This window comes from Tetrao urogallus (genome assembly GCF_951394365.1).
Source record: "Tetrao urogallus genome assembly, chromosome: 2".
Lineage (NCBI taxonomy): Eukaryota > Metazoa > Chordata > Aves > Galliformes > Phasianidae > Tetrao > Tetrao urogallus.
Window position 1 is genome coordinate 37,756,425 of NC_136814.1, and position 24,129 is coordinate 37,780,553.

Here is a 24,129-nt window from a genome sequence, read left to right on the forward strand (position 1 = left end):
ACAGCTCCAAGTAGGTCCCGGAAGAGATCGAAGTCGGCTCTCCTAAAGTCCAGGATAGCAATCCTACTTTTTGCTTTACTTCTTCCACTCAGGATCTTGAACTCCACCATCTCGTGGTCACTGCAACCCAAGCTACCCCCGACCTTTACTTCCCTCACAAGCCCTTCTCTATTAGTGAGAATAAGGTCCAGCAGTACCCCTCTCCTCGTCGGTTCCTCAACCACCTGCATCAGGAAGTTGTCTTCAACACATTGCAGGAACCGTCTGGACCGCGCATGCCTGGCCACATTGCTTTTCCAGCAAATATCTGGATAATTGAAGTCCCCCATAAGCACCAGCGCCTGGGATCGTGACGCTGCTTCCAGCTGTTTGTGGAAGGCCTCATCAACCTCCTCCTCCTGATCAGGGGGCCTGTAGCACACACCCACAACGGTGTCAGCCATACCAGCCCGCCCCTTGATTCTTACCCACAAGCTCTCCACTGCTACACCACTCTCCCCCAGGTGGAGTTCAATACATTCAAGCTGCTCTCTTACATAAAGAGCAACTCCACCACCCTGCCTCGCCGGCCGATCTTTCCTAAAGAGCACATAGCCCTCCATGACAACATTCCAGTCATGCTAGCTGTCCCACCACGTCTCAGTGATCGCAATGAGATCATAGCCATGTGACCGCACGCAGATCTCCAACTCTTCCTGTTTATTTCCCATACTGCGCGCATTGGTGTATAGACACTTCAGGGAGGCAGCATTCCCCTGCCACACTCCATCCCTTCGAACTCCACCCTCGAATTAAAAAAAATTTAATGAATGAATTTAATGAATGAATTTAGTGAATTAAAAAAAAAAAAAAAAAAAAAAGGTACTTTAATATAAGATTTGTAAAAGCCAAATTGAATATCAGTTTCTGTCCCAAAACTAGAGCTGCAGTTACAGGCTCTTCTCTTACAATTACAGGCTATCATGATTAACCCTCTTTTGAAATGTAGAGTTAAGCAGAAATGCTTTAGTTTGTGTATTGATCTCTGAGCCTAGGATATTCAGTTCTGGTTTCATGTAACTAAGTGACAACTTGACTCTTCGTTCTCCAGATTATCCAGTATTAGTTTAATTGTTCATATACAACAGGTGCAGCCCTACGTAAATTCATCATCCTTCTGCTCTGTGAAGATTCTCAGTACCTAACATGTTAATGCTCCTAAGTCAAAATACAGAGTGGATTATCTATTTCCTCAGCTTCTCATGAAAAAGACTCAAAATTTCTTTCTGTTATTGAGGCTAAACTGTTTGTCCTAATCACGTATAAAGCCTATACTAGCTGTGCAATAGATGCTGCTCTTTACATACAGTTGAATATGTTTCCATGTCTTTAATTTCAAATGAAGGATATGTAACAATACTTCTGATTTACTCGCAGGATGAACTGGTGTCCAGATGTAGAACACGCTATTATGCAAACTCATTACAGCATAGAATTAAAAACCGGGTATGGCAAACACTCCTCGTTCTTCTTCCAAAGCTGGAACAGGTATTACATTTCACTTTAAATTCTTTAAAATGTGTTTTTTGAGTCTACTTCTGGGAAATAGTGCATTAATTTGCAACAGAGCATGAAGGACATCTAATCTCTGTTGCTGGCATATAAATTTCAGGTAATTTCATTCTTTTAGTTTGAAATCCTGGATTGATGCATTTTAGAGGTCGCTGAAACCTGGATCTTGCATTTGTGAAGGATGAAGGCTGGGTTGTTGAGCCTAGGGAGGGCTTTTTTGCTCGTCATCTGATTTCAAGCTTTTCATTTAGGAAAAATGCTACTGCTCTGTGAATATCCAGAGAACTCAGAAGTTCTAGTTTCACATAATGCATCCTCATAATAAAATGTTTGAAAAGTAAATTGTCATAAAGTCATGAAAAATTGAGAGTCCCTGTGGGTGTTAGATACAGCTTTTAGATTTCACTGGCAGCGTGAATAGTGTTAGCAGGTACTGAGGAGATACTGGGGCAGCCTTGTGGTGACTCGTGTTCTTCCTTAGTGGTGCTGTCATCTTACAGTACTATTGTGTCCACGAGTTTGGTCATTCTTGTAGTCTCCATGCATCAATTAAAAATACGAACGTTAAGTATGCTTTGTGAGGAGTGTATGCTTAAACAAGAAAATCAACCAAACCTCCTTTTCCTCAGTTCTTCCATATGAGGATTAGAGAATGATGTGGTACATGTTTCTAATGTGTGCACTGTTGAGCTTACCTGTGCTGTAGCAGAGCTTCTATAGCAATTTACTGTCTGATCCCAGCCATGTTTATAGCCTTTTGCCTGTGAGTATTACCTGCATTAGTTAACTTGTATAATAAAGAAATTAGAAGGTCCTACATTTTTTTTTTTACTTTGATTATCAAAAGTATTTCTAATATTATAAAGCTGAAAAAAATATTTTTTCTGCATGGAAATTATTTTAACGTTGTAGTAAGTGATTGTGGTGGTGTTTTTTTCCTTAGAATTTCTTGTGTGGAATCCTTGACAAAGTCTTTCAGGCTGGATTTAGTAACAATCAAGCATCTGTGAAGTACTTCATAGAATGGATTGTTATCTTGAGTCTACATAAATACCCCCAATTTCTCAATAAATTTTGGGATTGCTTTTGCTATGTAAGTAAGAACTTCAGCATTCACCTAAAGTAAATTAAACAAAAAAACACGAAGTCTTGTTTTGGGCAGATTTTGCACATGATACCCAAAAGTCAGAAAAGGATTAACTGCAGAATGGACTCACTAGTGCTTCATTTTTGTCTTTGGATACTTTTTTAAGTAATCAACCTTAAGATTTGACCTGTAGGAATAATAAATAGCCTGTTCTGATGGTCTTGAATGTATATTAGCATTGTGTATTTGAGGTGAGTACATAAACATGTACTTGCACCAACCCCACTGTACAGGAGGGCGTTGCCCTGTGGAAGCTTGCTACTCAGAACAGTTGTTGAGCCATGTTGTCTTCCTTATCAAATGCAGATAGCATCAGTGGTACTGTAATTGTTTTTTAAAAGCCAAACCATAGGACAAGATATTTAAAAAAAAATTCTAAAGATTTGGAAAACTGTGTGTGTGTGTATATATATGTACATATATATTTATATTTTATATATATAATACATATATATTTCTTTTTGCCCAAAACGGTGCAGGAATTCAGCACTACCCTGTGTGACAACTTTGCTCACAAATAACGTGTGCTGTTTTCTTCTCCGCAAAGGGGAGGAATCTCTATTTCAGTGTATATTTGGTGTTCTTTGATACATTGAAGGTCAAATCAATCTAAAAATTCTCTATAGTTGAAATCTCACAACAGTACAGTCTAACACAAATACCTCAGGGACATCCAACATGTCTGTTTTTAGTGAGATCACTTCAGATTGAAAGGTTCTTGAAGTTTCTGCATGGTTTGGGTGCAGCAGCGCAGAATTCACTGTGCTGTCAGTCATAAGAAGTGTTTAGCATCCTTATGAGAAAATGCTTGAAGCTGCCATTATGAAAACAGATCTTTAAACCACGTGGGAAGTTGGTTGTTGTGTCTTGTTGGGTGGCTGTTAGGTTTTTTTTGTTTTGTTTTTTTTTGAGGGGAAGTACAGTGATTGGATTTAGTTTTAGTTCATTTGTACTGCTGCGTGCTTTTTTTAAATGTGTTTTTGAAAAGAAAGCTGTCAGAAAAAATGATTTTAATATGATGACTTAGTGTTTTAGTGAGCTTTGCTATGGAAACAGTATTGTAAGTGTTGATATTAAACTATAGATACTGTGGCTACAGAACCTGCTGTGAAAACATATAGGTACATTTAATGTAGGTGTATGTCTTACCTGTTGAGTTCTTTTTTCCTTTAGGATGAAGAAAAGCTTAAAACAAGCATCTGTACGTTTTTATCAGTGTTATCACATTTTGACACCATTCTTCAGAATACCTCGGAGAAGGTAAGATTTATTAAATTGTTTATTCAGTCGCATTTAACTTGAATTTCTGAAGTAAAATCCTCTTTTGCTGTTTGTCTTCAAAAATGTTTCAATACTTATTTCCTCCTCAGATAACTTTTGATATGGAAAATAACTCTTCAGGCTATGGCTGTAACATTCTGTTACTGAATGTTAGGTGAATGGCAGGTGTTTTTGGATACACAGGGCCTTGATTACCTGTGAGTTTTTCTAGAACAGTTACTCCAGTTCAATTAAGCATGTGGTGGGTGCACCTGGGTTTGTTTTTTCCTTGTTCTTACTTAATTTGCATGAAATGAGATTCAGCTAGCCTGGAAGCATAATAACAGTCATTGTGGGATTCTTTAGAAATAGCTACTCCACATTAATTTTAGATTCTGTTTTATTTGGAAGCTTTTAGTTTTGTTTTGGAGGTCTTTTCCAACCTTGGTGATTCTATGATTCTGTACATTTGCAAGATAAGCTTCCTAAGCCCTAGAAGTTCAGCAAGTTATGTGAAAGTTTCCATACGTGCAGAATAATAATCTTTAAAGCAACCCAATGTATTTTCAAAACACACATGGGCTTGGAGGTTTGTGCCCTAGTGAATAGAAAGAACAAAATTATGTATCTGCACATACAGATGCTGTTAAAGCTTTTGGACTGAAAGTCTGTTTCCAGAGGAAAGAACCCAATTTCTTGGGCCACTTACTGCTCTTCTTCTAAATGATGCATCAAGACTTAATGGAAATGAAAATCTTTTGTTTTGTAGAAGCCAATTCTGAAGAAGGCCCTCCTGGTAGTTCTGCAGTGGTGTTTCAACCATAATTTCAGCGTCAGACTTTATGCGCTAGTTGCACTTAAAAAAATCTGGGGTATGTGCAGAATGTTGGACGTGGAAGAATTTGAAGCCCTGTCACCAGTTATTGAATCGAGCCTTCAACAAGTGGAAAACATGCATGGCACAGGGTTAGTAACAGCTTCCTGACATAGAGCTTTTTTTTTTTTTTTAATGATAACCAAAAGTCTATGATAACCAAAAGCCACTCAGCTATAGGCTGTGGGCTAGCGTTGAGTGTCCTTGTGAGACCTAAATGAGATACCCTTTATTGCCAGACTGACTTCTGTTAGAATTTGGAGACTTTAGGGACCTTATTTCCTGAATGCTGTGGCTTTAAAATTGGCCCTTAACAGTTAAAGCATTTATTTTCCAACTACTAAAAAAAATCCAATATGTTGCATTTGTTTATTTGTGCATCATGCGTTACTGTCTGCAATTGCAGGAATGCTAGAAGAAACTGGCAGAGAATCCAGGACCATTTCTTCTTTGCGACATTTCATCCACTCGAGGACTACAGTCTAGAGGCAAGTCTAAAAAACACCATTGTTTGTCATCATATTTGCATAGTTTACAAGTATGTTTTTAACTTTCTCATCTGCTGCAACATAGAGAAAGCGGTGATCAATTATTACTCAGTTAAAACTCTGAAAAAAATAATTTCGCCTTAATTGTCATGGATTTTACATCAAGAATACAGTCCAATTCTCTAATTCTGTGCTAAAAACCTAGGTCAGTCAGGGAGAGATAAGCATGATGAACATGCCCATCTGTGCAGGAGTTGATCATGTTTTCTATTTGTGTCTGGAAAAGTTACTGCTACTAACTATAGACCTGAATCACGCAGTTGTCAGAGTTTTTGATGCTTCTGTTCTTAGGAAAAAATACAACAAAACAACAGGCTGCTGAACTAAACTGTTAAGTGTGAGTGGGATAAAGGTCTGTAACGTATCAAGCGTCTTTTTCAGCTGTAATTTAAACTATAGCTTACATAACTGAAAGCTGAATTAATGCTGGACAGGAGGCAAAAATAAGAAGTGCAAATAAAAATAAGGGGTGGGAATACAGTTTAAAATAGAAGAGAAACATGAGTGTGAAAAGGGGGACACTTTTTGGCAGAAGCAGTGCTGTGGTTCAGAGAAGGAGCTGACTGGTTACTTTTGTTTCTGGAAAATGATATTCTGTGAGGTATTTCTTTGAAAATTAACTGCTTGATGTGACTTAGCATAATTGGGCAGCAAAGGTCTCTAACAATGACCAGAAAAACAAGGCTGACACAAGTAGTGAGATTATAAAATGACAGATAAAAGATGTGCGCTATAAAGTTGCCTGGAGGTTAATGATCTGTTTTGCTTTCTTTGAGTGTTGCCGTGCTAATAATGCTGTTACGTTGCAGACGATATTTTGTACTCTTCCACGCCTTTCAGAAGTTGCTGAGGATGAATGGATCTCTCTCTGTAAATTTGAGAGGTTCACTGACATTCCTTTGCCACCAGCATTTCAGTGGTATCGTTCTCGAGCTGAACTTCTTGATCTAAAACTAAGTGACTGGTCTCAGCAAGACACAGGTAAAATACAGCTAATGTATATTAAACGTAATATTGGTTTGTGCTGAAATAGCTGTAAATTTCTGTACTACTCTGAACTCAGCATGCGCGGGATCCTTATGCTATCCTGCTGTAGTAGTCTTGAATCTGTATGAGCAAAATATATGCCATAAAATAATAGTAGATTACTTGAATGTTGTCTACGGTAGTGCCATTTATAAAATACTGAAGCAGTAGCTTCACTACTACTTGGATATCCATATGACTGATGTTTGTTTTTGGAGGTTCAAGTTCAGTTGACACAGATGGCCAAACAGAGTGGACTGATGTTCAGAAAAAGATCATACCCTGGAAACACAGCACTCCTACTTCAGACCTGGAAATGGTATTGCAGGACCGTGCTGCTAAGCTCGGTAAATCAAACAGCAGACTGATTGTGGTGGCTTCACTTATTGATAAACCTACCAATTTAGGAGGTAAGCTTGAATGGATGCTTTTGAACTTCTAGTTTAGTCCTTAGAGAACAGTTGGCTAGAAAGGAGGAATGTGAAAAACATAACGTTCAGTATGGTGGTACTAGAAATTTATTTTAGTACTACCCAGAGAAAGAGATGATTATCCTTCAAAAACATAACAAAGGGAAATGTTACCTGTTTCAGGAGTATTCTATAGTTTATATTAGGAAATGTAATAATACTGACATGTGGCATGCCTTAATTAAGTAGAACTTCACTGTAAATCATGTGATTTACAGCAATTTATTAGGTTGCGCTTGCTGTTGTCAGAAAAATAGGCCCACAAGCTGATGCTGTCTGTGCTGCAGTGCGGCGTTGTGTCATTCTCCCAAGTCTTTCATTTAATTGGTACTGGATTTAGAGCTTAAATGTGCCCATGTCTGTCTGTTCCCAACAAGGCTTTTGTAGTGACCCACTACTCTGTGATTAGCAGTGTAAAAGCTGCCAGATGTAGAGCTCTTACATCTTTCTGCTTAGTTACTAAACATTTCTTTCTGGTAAGATAGATGGAACAAAAGCTATAACCTTTTGAAACGGACCTAGAAAGTACCTGAAACTGATTGAAAACAGAGGGCTAAAATAGCAGGGGTGCTTTTTTTTTTTTTTTTTTTTTGTTTTTTAGATTCTTTGTCCCTTCTTACTTGCTAAAATATCTTGGCTCAGCGTTTATACGGTTTTCTATACGAAAATCACTTCAATTCTTCTATTGTAGGTTTATGCCGTACAAGTGAGATATTTGGGGCATCTGCACTAGTTGTTGGCAGCCTTCATTACGTGCAGGACAAGCAGTTCCAGCATCTGAGCGTTTCTGCAGAGCAGTGGCTCCCCCTTGTCGAGGTGAATGGAAACTGTTTAGCAGCTCAGAAGTGTGCTGCAGCCTTCAGTGTATCAGATTCATAGTTCGCTACCTTATTGTTTCCTACTGCAAAAATGAGCCTATTTAACAAGCTCCTGCTGTCATTTCTGACACTTAAATATTTTGGAGCGACCTTTGGGTCACCTTCATAACAAAGAATTTTATAACTTTACATCGTTGTGATTAAGTGCAGCACTGAAATGTAATGTTTACTTATAAGAGTCGAACAGCACTTAATTGATCTTAGTCCATTGCTCAGCCATTGAATTTGCCTGAAGCTAAATTGTGCTAAGCTTTTAGAGCTGATTGTCTAGCTTATAAAAATGATTTCAAGAAGTGCCTTTAATATTTGTGCAAAAATATGGTTGTGATACTTCATTAATTTGTTTTTCTGTATATCAGCCATGGTTAAGTCATGTAAAAACATCAGCTCAATTCTTTCTTTATTCATGATGTTTATTTCCAGCATATCTTTTTCCAGAGCAGTACAGCTGTAGTGTGTGTCCACCAGCATTCTGTTTTAGACAGTGCATTTTTTATTCCTAATCTCTGAACTGGGGCACACTGGTAGAACTTCTGGTGCATGAAGAAATTGGAATCTAAAACAAATAAGTAGTTTAGACAGTTGGATGAAGAAAAGTAAGAAATTCTTTACTTGAAGCTATCAGAAGTTGTAATACAGGCATGTCAGACAGCTAAGTGAGCTGCAGTACATGCTGTGAGATTGTTTGGGGATGAGCTTTCCATGGTTAAATAACAACATGCAACATATTTCATGCAAAAGTGATTCTTCTACATTCAGGTAAACTTGGTCAAGGTTTGTAGCTGTCAGAAGCACAGAAATTGCACAGCATTTATGGAGTAAATTTTCCTGACATTATGTACCTTTTATGCTACCACTGAAGAACTTTGGCAATAAAACTCATTTAAGTATAAAAACTGTCCAAGTAAATTGCTTTTCTTTATTTAAATAAACTCAGAAGCTTACAAGTGGTACTACTTAAGTATTTTTGTATTTGCCTACTTTTGGACAGGTGAAACCCTCTCAGCTTGTTGATTATTTACAGCAGAAGAAGACAGAAGGCTACACTGCTATTGGAGTGGAGCAGACAGCCAAAAGTTATGATCTTACAGAATATTGCTTTCCAGAGAAGTCACTGTTATTGCTGGGGTAAAAACATGTGCCTTTTAAAAGTCACCCTTGCTATCCATCCAAATGCCTTTCTGTTACTCGCTACGTTACTCATAGTCTGATCATGTGAAAATCAAGTGTTATTGGTAAAAGTGGAACTGTAACTGGAAGTGAGTGGGGAAACAGTGAAGAGTTTGGCTTGCTAAGGAATGGGAAGTAAGGATTGTATCCATGGATATGTAGTATGTCTTCAGAATGTAGTTCTCATAGTCACCTTGTTCTCTTCTAATTAGAAGCATAGTTTTAATTACTGAAAACATTTGGTATCCTCTGATGTGCTTGCTTTGAAGAGGTGAAACATTGCAGGATACTGGTGAGCCTGACAATCCCTCATACCAAGACCTCAGCACAAGTAGGCAGCTGAGTTATGGCTGGTTTTGCAGTGTATGGATAGTTCAAAACAAAGGCAGAGAGGGAGTCCTAGTGCTGGGCATTCAGCTATTGCTGGCACAGGGAAATACACATTAAGTGCTCTGCCAGATTTCCTACATACCAGCTTGTTCATGTTGTCCATTCAGTTTTATTTTTGTTTCAGCAATACATTATTGCTTTACAAAAAGTAACAACTTGTGCTCATATTTAAGGGCTGACAATTTTTCAAACAGTATTTCATTGCTATTGTGACTCTCACATCTTCTGCTTTCTGGAACACCTGTCTTCTCCCAGACATAATCACTGTTTCTTCTTCGCTAGGAACGAACATGAAGGAATCCCAGCAAACCTGATTCACCACCTGGATGTCTGTGTGGAAATTCCTCAGCAGGGCATTATTCGGTCACTCAACGTTCATGTAAGTGGAGCTCTGCTGATCTGGGAATACACAAGGCAACAAGTGATCAAGCACAAACAACAGAAATAACTGCCAAGAGTTTCGTGCCTTATAGTATATCTAGGTGGCTTCCTATGGTGCTACAGCATGGGGTTCTAAAAGAGAAAGATACAACTCAGGGCAAATGAGGATTCTTATATTTTGCATGTTTTGTTTTCTGCAGTTCAGAGTGGTTTTTAAATGCCTTAATACTTTACCTCCATAAATAAAACTTGCATTGTGATAAACACTGTTTATGCTGTGTGTGGTGTGTGACAGTACTGCTTGGTGAACATCAACATTGTTACTGGATTTCTACTGCAGTTAGATTGTGACAGCCATGCTCGAAACTCAAGCTGTGCCTTCTGATAACCACAATCAAAGCTTCAAAGCTTCCTGTACACGAAGTGAACTGTTGAATGTCTCCAGCACCCAGAGGGGATATACATTTTGCACCTGCAGGGTCAGTGCAGGTAATTTTTCATAGTATAAGTAAATTTAAGTGCCTTTTGTGGTCAAACTTATTGTTTAGTGGAGTTGCTTCAGCGTAAGGTAAGTATAAACACTAAATAACACAAAAGGCCATAATGTGAGATAAATAACTGTCCTATTTAGAAGTGGGCTGAAAGATGACTGTTACAGCTTATATGGATGGGATGCATCAAGTCCCATAAATAAATGTAAATAGCTGCTGTTTTTTAAACTGACATCTGCCTTAAGCTGTATTTTCAAGTACTTAAAACAGGGGTAGAGTCATATGTGAATTAAATACGGATACCATCACCACTCCCTTTTGACAAGGAAGCAAAGCTGGAAAAGCTTTATTGGGGAAAGTGGATCCACTTAAGGAAAAAAGCAGTTGTCCATGTGATATAAAGAAAAATAAATGCTATCACATAATCATTTATTCTTGCAGAACATTGACTGGAGTTTGTGAACAGCCCTGCACTGCATTTCTTTGCCTCGTATTTATGAAAAAGTTGTCCATGACCCTCTCTTTTCAGCAGACATGTGAGGCCTTGCAGCAAGAGCAGCATTCTGCATTTTAGGAGGATGGATGGGTTACCAGTTCTTGAACTCCAGAGGATGTGTTGCTTTTGGCTGCTTCTTCCTGCCACAGATCTATGCTATGTAGATGCACTTCAATAAGTGCAGTACCTAAGACTTTCCAGCAGTTTCTGGAGGTTGAAACCCTTCAGATTCCAGCTTTTCTTTGTATTTTAAAAAATCCCTTCTTTTGTCAAAGTATTTAACCTGTTGAAAAAGGAAAGACAAACTTATTTTCAGCTTAAGAAACTAGCAGAATAAGGGCCAGAATAGCATGATAGCAGGATGGGGGCATACATGGTTGTCAAACACCCAAGTGAAGTAGGATTTTGTCTTTCTCTTCACGCTTGTAAAAGCAGGCCCTTGCCTTCTCCCTCTCACTGCTGTGAGGGGAAGCTGTGGCTAGCAGCACCTTTTCCATGTTTTCCCAGACCCAGTGCCCCCTGCAAAGCATTGCAGCCACTGGACACCGGTTTTTAACCTGAGCTTGGGCCAGCAGCAGAACTAGGAAAGGCATGGAGCTACTGCAGCTTTAAGGAGAAGCCCACGAAGCTGCTCAGCGGGCTGGAGCACCTCTGCTATGAAGGCTGAGGGAGGTTGGCTCGTTCAGCCTGGAGAAGAGGCAGTTCTGGGCAGACCTCAGTACGGCCTTCCACTCTTCGAAGGGACCTTAGAGGCAGAACAGGGACCGACCTCTGACGCGGACACAGAGTGAGAGAGGCGAGGTTGTGGCCTTAAACTACCAGCGGGGAGCAGCCCCCGGCCCGCGCTCACTGCCCGCCCCGCACCGCCCGGGGCCGGCCGCTCTGCTCACCCACTGCTGCGGACACAAGGACTCGAAGGACCGCCTCAGCTTCTCGCACCGCGGCGCGTCCTCCGTGTGCCCGTCCAGGCACCGCCAGAACTCGTCGCGTGCCGCCCAGCACGCTTTCCTCTCCTCCATGGTCGGGGCCGACATGATCCCTGCCACGATGCGCCGGCCCCCCGCGCGGCCGCCCAGCCCGCCCCACACCGCCGGCGAAGGTCAGGAGCGCGGAAGCGGCGCAGCGCGCATGCGCTGGGAGAGACGAGGAGGCGGGAACAGCCAGCCTGTGGGAATGGGGCGTTGAACGGGAGGGGGCCGTTAAGTGTTTGCTGGAACTGAAGGCTTTGAATTACGTTTCCAGCTAGCAGTGACAGATAGCAAGAGCTCAGTTAGTTTGTTTTCTTTGCATGGAAGGGCTCATGGCCTCCCTTAGGTCATGTTCTTTACCCGTTATAAAATTTCAGTGAATTTAATTTGAAATAGTGTTCTTGATGCAATATAGCCCTATACCCAACTAAATATTTTGCTAGAAACAATAACATAATCTTACCTGAGTTAGCCACCATAGACCAGGCTGCCCAGGGCCCCATCCAGTCTGGCCTTGAACACCTCCAGGGATGGGGCATCCACAGCCTCTCTGGGCAGCCTGTTCCAGCACCTCACCACTCTCTGTAAAGAATTTCCCCCTGACATCCAACCTCAATCTTCCCTCCCTCAACTTAAAACCACTTCCCCTTGTCCTGCAGTTATCTACCCTTTCAAAGAGTTGATTCCCCTCCTGGTTGTAGGCTCCCTTTAGGTACTGAAAGGCTGCACTGAGGTCACCCCACAGCCCTCTTTTCTCCAGGCTGAACAAGCCCAGCTCCCTCAGCCTGTCTTCGTAGGGAGGTGCTCCAGTCCCCTGATCATCTCTGTGGCTCTCCTCTGGACCCACTCCAACAGCTCTCTGTCTTTCCTGTACTGGGGGCTCCACACCTGGACACAGGACTCCAGATGGGGCCTCACAACAGCAGAGTATAGAGTGAAAATCAGATGGGCTTTAAGGTCCCTTTCAACTAACACTTCTGTCATTCTTCAATTTTCTTGCCTCTCAGATACCCATTAAGGATATAACTCATGCTCTTTTAGTCTCACAGCTTTACTTGTTATGCCTGGAAAAAAGATGATTAAAGAAAACATAATTGTGTGTTTTCATTATCAAAAGATGAGTAATTTGAGCTAAGAAATACTATGAACTGCATACAGCATTCACCTCTTTCTGTTTCTCTTTGAAATGTTTTAACGGAGATTGCTGAAGGCAGCTGTCTCTCTAAGAAGCTCTCACTTAAATGAAGACAAAAGCATTTCATTTTAAACATCAGATGTTACTGTGCTGTGTTGAAGGCAAGCATTGGATGGGAGAAGGTTTCCCTGCAAGAGTATCAGTACTATTTCATGGAAGGCAGAAGTTCCAATTTTTTTTCCTAGAGAGATTTTGAAGGCCTCCTTTATAAACTGTTAAGTTTCTGTTAATACTGATATTTTTAGGAAGTGAGAAGATGAATAACAGCCAGAATCAGGTTAAACAGAAGGCCCGCTTCCAGTTCTCTTGTAGGCTTAAGAAGATCCCAAGTTGGAAGGAACCCCCAACAATCGCTGAGCTGAAATCCAAACCCTGTGTCTGAAGGCAATGTCCAAATGCTCTTTGAACTCCAGGCAGTCTGTTTCAGGGTCCGACCTTAGCTGCAAGTTGTGATGAAGGGAGTGTCCAGGAAGCATAGGAGGGAATTTGATGATAGACACAACTGTGATTTTCACCTTCTTCCAACCTCCGTTCAGTGATCTGAAGCCTACTGAGGAGAGGCTTGCTTTTCTTTGTAACCTTTCATGGACATCAGTTGAGTACTGTGTAGAATGCAGTCTGAAAATCTCTAGGCTACCTAGAGGTTATGACAGAGAAAAAATCCTAGCTATTTAGGATTCTTTTAAGGTGATGAAGGCATTTATGTTCATTATAGTGCTTGGTTTTAATGCTAATGTTCATTTTTTGGTCAGTTTTTCAGGAGGAATAAAACAGAAAATGAGTATTTTTGCAAGAGCAGGTGATGGAAAGGAAGGAGCACAGACTAATTCTTATTCCTGTTAGCTCCCACTTACCAATTCTCCAGACCCTTGAGGGATGAGACAAGCTTGCTTTGCAGCAGTGTTGATGTTTCATTTCTTGCAGAAAAGCTCAGATGGGGAGCTGGGAATCTCCCTTCAATTTCCAAAGATATTTCAATGGAAGAAGGAAAGCCGTGAGTTTCATTTGAATGCCTTCAAATTACCATGGCATGTTACACACTGAAATCTAAGAAATGGATTTCTGTGTCTCACTGAGACTGAAACACATCCTACAATTCTCTATCAAAAATCCAGCAGCTACACCGAATACCTTTTCTCTCTGGAAACATTTCAGTAACACATAAGTATTGTATTGGATGGGTTTGCCTTCACATGCACAAAGATAATGTTGCTCTCATACGTGGTAGACATTTGTGCCAAGTATTAATGCCAACTTCAGTAGGAGCCAAGCTAACAAGTAACATGCCTCTGGTCATATACAAACTCACACAAGACAACACGATTTTGGATATATGTTGGGAAAGCATTTAGAACGTATAGCAGGTCAAAAATCAAAAGGACAATATTATACAACTTCCTGTGTGTGCCTGCCAGGCTGGAGTAATTAAGGAGTTGGCAGCTTCAGAAGCCAAAGGGACAGCAATATCTACTGCTGGGAGACTGCAGATCTGCATTTCCTGGCCCATTGTGTATGATAGTGGCTAGCAGGGCAGAAAGACAAAGCTGAAGCTCACATTTTTAAGTCCTTGCCAATCCTGCTGCTTGGACTCTACTGGAAACTAGCTTTGTGTATCACTAGAAGCTGCATTTGGTGTAAATAACATGTGAGGAAAAGCAAAGGCCACTCTCCCCTATGGAAAGGCAGAAGGGAGCAACTCTCAAGTCTCTCAGTTGTCTTTTTATGCTCACTGAAGCCTTAAGGGTGAGCAGCTCTCCACACGCTTGGTCCTTGGTCAACTTGGTCTTTTTGATAGAACAGCAAGCATTGCACTTAGATTTCTGAAGAGTTTCCAATAAATCTTCTCATTACAGAGATTGTATTGGACAGGTTCTTAAGTACAGTACTAATACGAGTTCTGCAGTTTCCCTCATTCCAGACTTTTAACTCTCCTTTAAAAGATTCGCTCTTCATTACTGAAAAGCATGTTGGTTGCATCATAGCGTGTCTGTGATGCATGTGGAGAAATGCTGATGGACACTCTATTTAGAATAAATATGTGGCTATAGAAAGATGGATAACACATTCTGCTCCAGTGGAGTTTCAGGTAGAAGAGATTGTATGAGGCTTTTTAATCTTCAGAAACTTTAGTTTGATCTACTGATCCTGTCCTTAGGAATGCAATTTCTTTTTAAAAGATTTTTAGGCTGTAGGCAGGCATCTGTTCACTTGATTTTCTTTTTGCTTTCAGAAGTTCCTTAAGCTCTTTTTTTAATTTCCTTTTCTGATGTTAAAGACTTTTAACTAAGATGCAGGTTGTTACACAAGAGCCCTAAAACATGGCAGCTAATGAAGCAAATCTACTTGTTTCTCTTCTAATAGCAATGAGCTAATTAAACTTGCCCATCAAAATCCATTACAGCTGGCTGTTTCTGCAAGGACAGCTTGCACAGGGACTGGATCATGAAAGCAGCTTCTCAGCCTTAGCCTTCATCAAGAAGCAACTCGGCTTAGGAGGCATGAAAGGCTCGAAGCACTGGTCCCAGGCTCCGACTGTGGTGCTGCCCTGCAGAGCTTTACGGGCTTTGTTGCAGCAGCAGGACTGAATCACTGTGCTGTGGAGATCGCACACTGTGCTTCGGCCTTTGAGGCAAGCAGGGGAGCCCTGCCAACTGCAACCTGATCTAGCTGTAGGCATCCCTGTTCACTGCAGGGGACTTGGACTGGATGACTGTTAAAGGTCCCTTCTGTCTCAAATGATTCTACAAACTCAGCCCTGAAATCCAAGGCACCGAATGTATCCAGTATATCCTTCACTGGTCCCAGATCACAAAGGTTCAATCTTGCTCTCACCTGAAGGCTGATCCAGGGGCACCAACTGCATTCTCAGGAATTCTTTTCCTTCTTATACCTTGTCCCTTCTAGTGGGAAGGAATGACTCCAGTTCCTGTAATTCTTCAGCTTCAAATCTGTGAAGTTTCTGCATTTGCAGACACGTACCCATATGGACATGCCACTTTCTTATCATCCTCCTAGTTACATTCCAGGCTTCACTGTCAGGAAAGTTTCACTGAGCGTCTGCCTGCCCTCAAGCCAGATGCTCAGTGCAAGATATTGCCTGGAGAAATACAGGTCACATCACCTGGTTGATTTGTGTGTGTGTAATTCAGAGCAGCTTAAAATAGGTAGATCTATTTTGCACAAGAAAAAGACTGTAATAAATTACTGATAGAAATCCCAGCCCGTGCCTCTGTTTAGGCTGCCCTCTGGAAGGATAAAGCAGCAGAAGCAGTGTCAGCTGCATTTGGTACATCACAGTTTTACTGATACTGCTGGCCATTGCAGCACGAGTTCCCCTGTGACCTGCACTGAATGTTAACAAGCCTGTACTAAGTGCAATTAGGTGCAGTTTGTAACACCATTCAGAGCATTTCTGATGTCCTCTGGACAGCACAATAAAATGCAGCGCAGAGATGGCAAAAAAAATACCTCTTATTAGGATTATGGAAATTAGGACTGGCACACTTGTTCCTGGCCTTGCCTCAAGCAGGGAGCTTGGGGAGGAACACAGGATGCTCTGAGGGTGACTGTAACAATCAAAAAGATCAACACAATGAAACGGCATTACAGGAGATGTAACGACAAAGGAACTAGCACAACAGAAGGGGGTTACAAAGGAAAAGTACTCACCCATCCCCAAAGATAGATGCTCACAAGGGAAACTCCACAAAGGAGGTATCTCCAACCAGAGATCCTTCCCCACTGGCAGTCAGCCCTTAAATGAGGTCTAAGAGAGGTGCAGCCAGGCTCCAACCCTTCCAGTCACGCAGCTGAATTGCCTTCACCTGTGCTCCCAGGGCTGACCGGTCCTTTTTCCAGGTGCTCAATCAGTGGTTCAGGCCTTGACTCAACAGTTCCCATGCAGTGGCAAGAAGATAAACCCAAAGATGCAGTATGGTGGAAGCTGGGAGCTTTGAGATCAAGCTTCTTCTCACCAGTAATTAGCACTACAGTATGCATGTAGTGTACCTTACCCACCCCTGCTTCCCAGAGAAATTTGGAAGCACAGTGAGGACAGCTCTGAGCTTTCCCAGATGGTTTTGATGGTCGCTGCCTGCAGGAGTTTGTGTTGAGGGCAGTGGGACTGGGAGCAGGGAGGAGGCCTCCCATGCTCTACCTTGGGCTGCAAGACCAGACCAAAGGTTTGTAGGTCTCATCCTTCCCACCTGATCACCTCGGCCAGATGCAGCCCACTGTAAAGCCAACACAGGGGTGGTACAGTCAAGAGAGGGAAACAGCACTGCCTGAAGCCGAGTTTAGAATCTTTTATTACTTAGCTTTGCCAAACAGATAATGGAATCCGAAGTTGAATTGCGAAAATGTTTTGAAGTGGATGCCACCCCTGCCTGAGACAAAGAGGGCCTCAGTGGCAGCAGGGACCCTTAGGCTATGGCAGCAGTTCAAAAGAACACTTTTCATTTTGTATGCAACAATGTAAACTTCAAAAATAGTAAACTATAACCTTTGTTCCCCCTTTTTTTTACATAGCATGTGATCTATCACAGATAGAAATTTAATGGCGAACCAAAATCGCATAAGTAAACATCCTGGTGCTTACAAGTTTCATAAAAAGTGTTACATTTGATGTAAATATATTACATTTTTAACTCTTAACACTCACAATTATGGAGTAAAGCAACTGGTGATCCACCCCTTAGTCCGTGTTCTCAGACCATACATCAGCAACCACGCTCTTGTCTGCTCTGTTGTTCATTTTCAGTCTGATTTTTCCACACATGACCAAGACTTTCCTTCCTCACACTAATGTTAATCAAGTGCAACTCCACACAGGGGTAAAACCTGTGCAAGCGAGACGAGAACCAGGCCCTCTGTGTGCAAACCTGCAGCCCCCAGAGCTGGGCATGTCTTGGTATCAGTGGGACCTTGGGCTGCCCAGGGCTGGAAGCCTGAGCCTGCAGTGCCACCGCTCACAGCAGAGCCTGGTTCTCCATGGATAAAGACAAGAGTTCTGTAGAAGGCACTGGATTTCTCTTGCATGATTCTAAACATGAACTACATCCATGTGCAGTACAAGGAGATTTGGGCTCTGGACTGCTTTCCCGCTAGTACTTTAGTGCAAGTGCTTTTAGTACTTGAATTTTCTTCCGGTTCCAGCACAGCACGTGCTGAGCTATGCAGGGACATTTCCAACCTTCCTTCCTTCCTTCTACTCTCCCCCCCATCTTCCTGTCCCCCAAAAGATTCCCTTTTGGTTCCATTAAAACTTTCAGAGTATAGCTCTGGTCAAAAATAAACACGTGATGTAGCATAGCATTAGTTTCTTTTAAATCACAGTGTGCAATGCATCGTTCGGTACCTAATGCTCAGAACGTCTGCCCCGCTTCTCATGAAAACCATTCTTTAAAATAACCTACGCAAATATATTTTGACTATATGTTACATTCATTTAAAAAGAGAAGAGAGGTTCTCGGTTTGCAAGTTTTGTTTTTTTTTTTTTTTTCAGTGTACTACTTAAGTGAAAGGTCTGATGTGAAAAAGGTACAAGCAAACAGGACATGCCAAGACTCGATGCCTTAGATGGTGATCATATCAAAACTGTACAGGTATGTACACCGTGGTGGTCAGGTGTGCTTCTTCCCAAGAAAAGACCTTTGCGTCATCGTGTGTAAGGTAACCACAAAGTTTTGGTAAAAAGAGCATTTAATGAGCAAAGGATGACATGGAGGGGCGAGTTCTCCGGCTTTTGTTGGGCAGTCCTGAAGTGACGTCTCCGTTCCCTTCGGGGAGTTCTTCCTTCTTTCGGACTTTGAGACGAGTGAGGAGCTTTATTACCCAGACGTCCCACTCCTCTGGCAAGAGCAACAGGAGGAAGCCCAGGCCGATAATGACGATGGCGATGACTCGGACACTGTTGAAGACAATTTCACTCGTGTAGTGATCAACAACTGTGTGGGACATTGAACTGGTGTTATTATGTGGGACAAAGCGTTAGGGCAGTACCCCCTTCCCTGCCCCCTCCCCGGCTCCGAAGGCTGGGCTGGATGAGCAGGAGAATGCTCTGCCTGCCGGCTCAGCACGGGGCATGGCACAACCCAGGTGGGAGTGGAGAGCAGGCCTGGGGGCCCAGGGTACAAATGCGTACAACTGGGGCCTGCAGCAGCCTTTCACCTGCTGCCAGCATTGCTTTGGAGTGAAAAGGCATTGCACTACCATTGTTTGTCAGCACTAAGCAGAGAAAATGCTCCCTAACCCTTATGCTGTGGCTTTTGAATTGAGATCACCTGTGTATCCCTGGAGCTGTGGGAGACAAGCACCTGTCGAGGCAGCCAGCAGGCATGGATTTAAAAGCCTGCTCTGGGAGGGTTTTTTCACTCCCTTAACTAGCACTAGAGAGCCTCAGGAGGCAGCCTCCTGCCAGCACTGCCTGCAAGTCCCGCATTCCCTTAAGGAGCAAGGAAGTATAAACGACAACATAGGAATGGGTTGTTGTTTATTCTGATGGCTAAGCAAGAAGGGCAAGGGCTATGGCTTGGGCTGGGATTGCACTCCCCTGTCTACCCTCGCAGCCCTGCAGTCTCTACACCTGCAATATTATTTACCAGGGCATGCACATGTTTGTTCTAGAGGGTAAGCAATTATATTTGTTTCAATTTAACATTAAGCCTGCTTGCAAAAAAAATCATTACGAATTGATTTCTACTTCATCAGAGAAGTCTTACTCCAGCCTGTAGACAGATGATTTCAAATCTAGTTTGTTTTTCAATAACCCACCTTCTCCAGGCAGTAACTTAAAAAGCAATTTTAGAAATTATAATAGTAATTGTAATTGTAATAGTATAGCTGTGCAATATTCTTCAGTATGTATTTAACAATTAGAATATACACTTCTAAACAGTGTCATCTCCATAAGTTTCTAAGAGAAGATTTAAAATGTCTTTAATGGAGGTCTTTGCTTTTACCCCCAGCAACTATCTGGGAGGCTGAAGATCTCATGCGGTCATCAAGATGCAGAAGTCAGAAATCCTTACCTGCATTGACTGGGACGCTCAGTACAATTCCAAGAGAAATCAAGGTGGGGTACGTAATAGCAATTCCGAAATTCAGTAGGATATTGAATGCTGAAGAAGGAAAGAAAACCACCTTTTACTACCATGAAACCAAGCAAAGAGAATGTCACTTGAAATGTCTTTGCTTTATTACTCCCTCTGTATGTTTTCCACACAGAAAGCAGGGATCTGCCTAGAACGCTGCTGTTCACAGGGAGCTCTGTCCTCCTGGTGCCAATGGCAGAATCAGGGTGAGGTCTGGCCACAACCCATCTCACAGTGTAATCCTTGGTAACATAGGTGAACTCCTGGCCCTTCCAGCTTTCTGCACCAATCCACTTGGTCTGGTGGTTGGCAACCCTGCCTGTGGCAGGGGAGTTGAAACTGGATGATCTTTGAGGTCCTTTTCAACCCAGGCCATTCTATGGTTCTGCTGAAAGGAAATACTTCTCCTGTAGGATATTTCTGCCAAACAGTTGCTTACACCTGGATGTATTCATATATTTATTATTTAAAGAGAACCTAGCCAGTACTGGTCAACAGGCACTGAGGCACAGCTTTCTGGTAATACATGTACATGTACTGTGACTACTTAGGGTAAAAGAAGCAGTGATTCAGGACAGGGTTGGAGAAGAGCAGAAATTTCCAGCAGAAAGGAATGTTTTAGGTGATGTGAAACTATTACCCATTTTAGGGACAAACAGCGCTCTCAACACATCTGGCTCAGCAAGGAACAGCATCACACTTCTGATGATCGTGAAACAATAATGCCTGGATTTAGCATCCTGTCCAAGCCAAGATCCCTTTGTAGCAGAAGACAGGTGGCCAGCTACGAAATCCCCATCAGCCTCAGGCAGTGCTACATTTTTAAAAGGTGCTTGTCAATTAGGAATGGCCATTAGCTATTACTTCTTTCTGTCAACAGAGGCACCAGCGGCTGGCCTTGATGGGCAGGGCCTAACCTCTGGCTTGGTGATGCTGATGATCTCAAGGTGTAGTGGTAAGGAGATTTGCAGTGAAATCTTGCAGCCCCTTTTAACGATGGCCTTAATGCTTGGGCTTGCCCATAACAGCAGGAGTAGGGTCTGTATTTCCACCTAGGAATGGACCCCCTGTGACTTAATGAGCTAAAACTTAGAAGAAGGAAAATTGGCTCCACTATGTCAGAGAGCTGTAGCTTCCACCAGAGTCCAGTTTCTGGCATGTTCTTCCACCCCGAGCAGCCCGAAGGCTCCCTGTGTACTCACTCAATAAGAGAATTGAAAATCCGCAGAGGTTTCCCCAAGGAACGATGTCAAAAGAGCTCCAGTATTCCACTTTGGTAAAATAAAGGATGACAGGAATACAGGTAACGAAGAGGACATTGAAGACAGCCAACACGGACAGGAATAAGGCAGCTTCTCCAAATTTTGCACTGCCCAGCAGAAGTTTGAATAAAACCTACAAGACAAAGCCACACAGGCTGCTGTAAGTCTCACACTTCCCTGGCAGGCAGGCAGCCTAGCTCCAGAAGCTTCCCATGTCTTGTTTCTGCTTGGGGCAAGGGGACTGTGAAGGGAGCATGTATGCAGCAGTGTGAGCCAGACACCTTCCTGTGGGGAGACCCAGTTGTGCTTACCTTGTAAAGAGCAGACATTGAGGCAGAGCCCACCACCAGGGCTATCCCAATAACAGAGTGGCTGTGAAACCCATCCGCGTACGTCATCATCACTATCCCTGCAATAGCAAATATAGCAGCCACGATCTGGTTGGAGACAAAGAAAGAAAGCTAGTGTTACTGGACAACCCCCAGTGTGGAAAAATGTGAAAGCAGCTTTACGTGAGAGGGTGGTACTTCTGTATCATCTGCCCCTGTCCTGAGGTAGGAAATGAGTATCAACCCAGGCTGGTGCCTGAGGAGCTGAAACGCTGCCCTCACAGGCAGCTCCCTTGGCTGGCTGGGCTGCAGGGAGAGCTGTGAAAGAGAGGCCGTACTGGGCAGCATGCAGCAGGCCAGCCTTGAGCATCCTGTCTTGGACTGAGGTGAAGAGGGGGTTTGTCTGCCACAGAGCCTCCCCATCAGCGGGTCCTGGCAGCATGTATGAGACAATAATGCACAACTAAGAAACCCTTGGTGCTGGCAGGAAAGGCTCTGAGTCCTAAGGTGGTTTTGGGAGAGAGCACATACACGGCATGTAGCAAACTGCCAGGGCAGAGAGCAGTGGTTGCCCATCTGCACACCTCCTCCCCCGAGACCAACCAGCACTGCACTCCTCACTGACAGTGCCACAGGATCGATGAGCAGCAGTACAACACACGCTTTTTCACTTTAATCAAAATGGCCAGCATAGCCAGCTGGGATAAACGTGACACTTCCCTGCCTCCAGGACTATCTCGGGATACCCTTGCTTATGTACTCAGCAAAACTCAGTTAATCTGTTTTCTGGCTACTGCTACCTGGGAAGCTGGATGGATGAGCACAGACACCAGCTGGCAGGGCCGGGCTGTTGGCAGGGTGTTGTGCAGCACTGTGAGCTGCCTTTGGCTGCAACCCTGCAGGCTGTCCAAGCCTTCTGCTGGAGGGGAATACTTCCTGCAAAGCTAATTCTCAGCATTAAGGTACGCAGCCTCTCCTGAGCACTGAAAGCTTTACTCGGGTTGATGAGCAGAGAGCTCTTCAAACAGGGGGCAAAATATAGGTCTTACTGCTGCGATTGCTGTTACATTAACATGTGACTGCTGATGTGGTGAGGCCGGAGGAACTCGTGGGGTCTTTTGGTTTGACTTCTGCTGGGTCACCATGGTGGATGCCAGGTGCCATCTGCTCGGCTCCACTGCCAAAGGACACTGTGTGCCGAGGGCTGCCAGAATGGCAGCAGGGGCTGTGAGGTTTCCAGTTCCCTTGGAAAACTTTAACTCAACACAGACAAGCAAAGGCCATTGTATGCTCAGAGCAGCATGGAGACAGCAGGCAGCCCTGGTGCCCTGGTCTGGAGCAGGTTACCTCATTTCTGCTGGGAAATACAGCAGGAGAGTCTCTTCCTCTCTCTCCGTGGGTCTCTGTGCTGCCGCTGCATAGGCCACTGCTCTGGAAAAGGGGAAGGAAAGGCAGAGGGAGAGAGGGAGAAGGAGACAGAGCTAAGGAGTCACTTACCCTCACTCCCATGAACCTGTCCCGCAGAACGATCCATGAGAGCAAGAACACAAACGCTTTGTTGCAGCAGAACAGCACGGAGACATCCGTAGTGTTTATTTTCTTTATTGCATGTAAGTAAAGGTAGTTTGTGAGTGTCCAGAGAACACCAAAGGGTGCTGCCTTGGTAAAAAACACCTTCAAAGTCAAGCCGTTGTCTCCAAAAAAACGGCAGCACTCCCTACAACAAGGAGAGAAAGGCAGCATTAGTACACCAGCCAGTCTCAGTCTGCAGCAAACACACGGGTTTCTTTTCATTCTTGCTTCTTGTCCTTTCCTCTGGGGAAAGAGGGACACACACCTTAAAGACAAGGAGAAAAACAGATCAGTGCCTGCTGCAGCAGCCATCACTGGGCTTGGGCTGTGCTTGGGCCTGCCTCAAGGCTCTGAGCTGCATTCCCTGCTCTGGGAGTCTCTTCTCAGTGGTTTCCACAGTAATGCTTCTTTGTACCTGTTTTCTCTAGTTTCACTAATTCTGGACTGCTTTTTGCAGGCTGCGGCTTCCAGAGAAGGCCTCTTCAGGCACAGGTCTCCCATCGAGCACCAGGCTGTAAGGGGGCTGTAAGTCAATGAAGCCTGAGGAGCATTAAGAGAAACGTGGTCCTGTTGTGAAGGATGACTCAATACCATAATCATGAGAAGCAAGACAGGGCTGGGAGGTAACACAATAACACAGCAATCCCAGAGCAGCTGGCGCAAAAACCACTTCAGATTAAAAAACCTTCAGCTCTAGATGTTTTGACAGAACATTCTGGACATAGTTCCTCCTGTTGTCTGGTTATCTCCATTTGGCCCACAGGGTCACTCTGTACCCAGTGTATATCTTGATGCTTTATGGGGACTCTCTGATAATAACAGAGCTGTGACTGTGCAGGCATGCTGGGATGCACCAGAGGAGCCTGCCTATGGATATTTTAACATCATCATCTGCTAATGAAAACGTAACTTGTTAAGAAAGACAAAAGACACTAGCCCAGGAGCAGTCCATAAGCACTCAGCATCCCACAGTATCCCAAATTTGCAGGATGGATGGGGAACCTGGGCTGTCCCCTTGCAATTGTGCAGG

General features: G+C 43.2%; 3 protein-coding genes across 4 annotated transcripts in view; 1 reads left to right on the forward strand and 2 right to left on the reverse strand.

The window, feature by feature from the left end:
- Positions 1-9,762, forward strand: part of TARBP1 (tRNA guanosine 2 -O-methyltransferase TARBP1) — a gene marked incomplete at both ends in the record, with an annotated part of 35,437 nt that extends 25,675 nt beyond the window's left edge. Inside the window, 10 exons of the mRNA XM_079532767.1 lie at positions 1,417-1,527; positions 2,495-2,644; positions 3,872-3,958; positions 4,728-4,924; positions 5,239-5,320; positions 6,190-6,361; positions 6,625-6,816; positions 7,568-7,692; positions 8,746-8,882; positions 9,597-9,762. Coding sequence (XP_079388893.1) covers positions 1,417-1,527; positions 2,495-2,644; positions 3,872-3,958; positions 4,728-4,924; positions 5,239-5,320; positions 6,190-6,361; positions 6,625-6,816; positions 7,568-7,692; positions 8,746-8,882; positions 9,597-9,762 — 1,419 coding nt within the window. The remainder of the gene's footprint in view (positions 1-1,416; positions 1,528-2,494; positions 2,645-3,871; positions 3,959-4,727; positions 4,925-5,238; positions 5,321-6,189; positions 6,362-6,624; positions 6,817-7,567; positions 7,693-8,745; positions 8,883-9,596) is intronic.
- A 1,107-nt stretch (positions 9,763-10,869) lies between these two features.
- On the reverse strand, positions 10,870-11,716 carry COA6 (cytochrome c oxidase assembly factor 6; the record flags this gene model as incomplete). Its single annotated transcript, XM_079550848.1, has 2 exons — positions 10,870-10,965; positions 11,573-11,716. The coding sequence occupies 2 exons, from the start codon at positions 11,714-11,716 to the stop codon at positions 10,870-10,872; spliced, it is 240 nt and encodes a 79-aa protein (XP_079406974.1).
- A 6,829-nt stretch (positions 11,717-18,545) lies between these two features.
- The window catches only part of SLC35F3 (solute carrier family 35 member F3), a gene marked incomplete at both ends in the record, with an annotated part of 146,569 nt that continues 140,985 nt past the window's right edge, over positions 18,546-24,129 (reverse strand). For both annotated transcript variants that reach the window (XM_079532859.1, XM_079532860.1), the window contains 5 exons: positions 18,546-18,790; positions 19,874-19,963; positions 21,139-21,331; positions 21,510-21,635; positions 23,025-23,244. In XM_079532859.1, coding sequence (XP_079388985.1) covers positions 18,546-18,790; positions 19,874-19,963; positions 21,139-21,331; positions 21,510-21,635; positions 23,025-23,244 — 874 coding nt within the window. The remainder of the gene's footprint in view (positions 18,791-19,873; positions 19,964-21,138; positions 21,332-21,509; positions 21,636-23,024; positions 23,245-24,129) is intronic.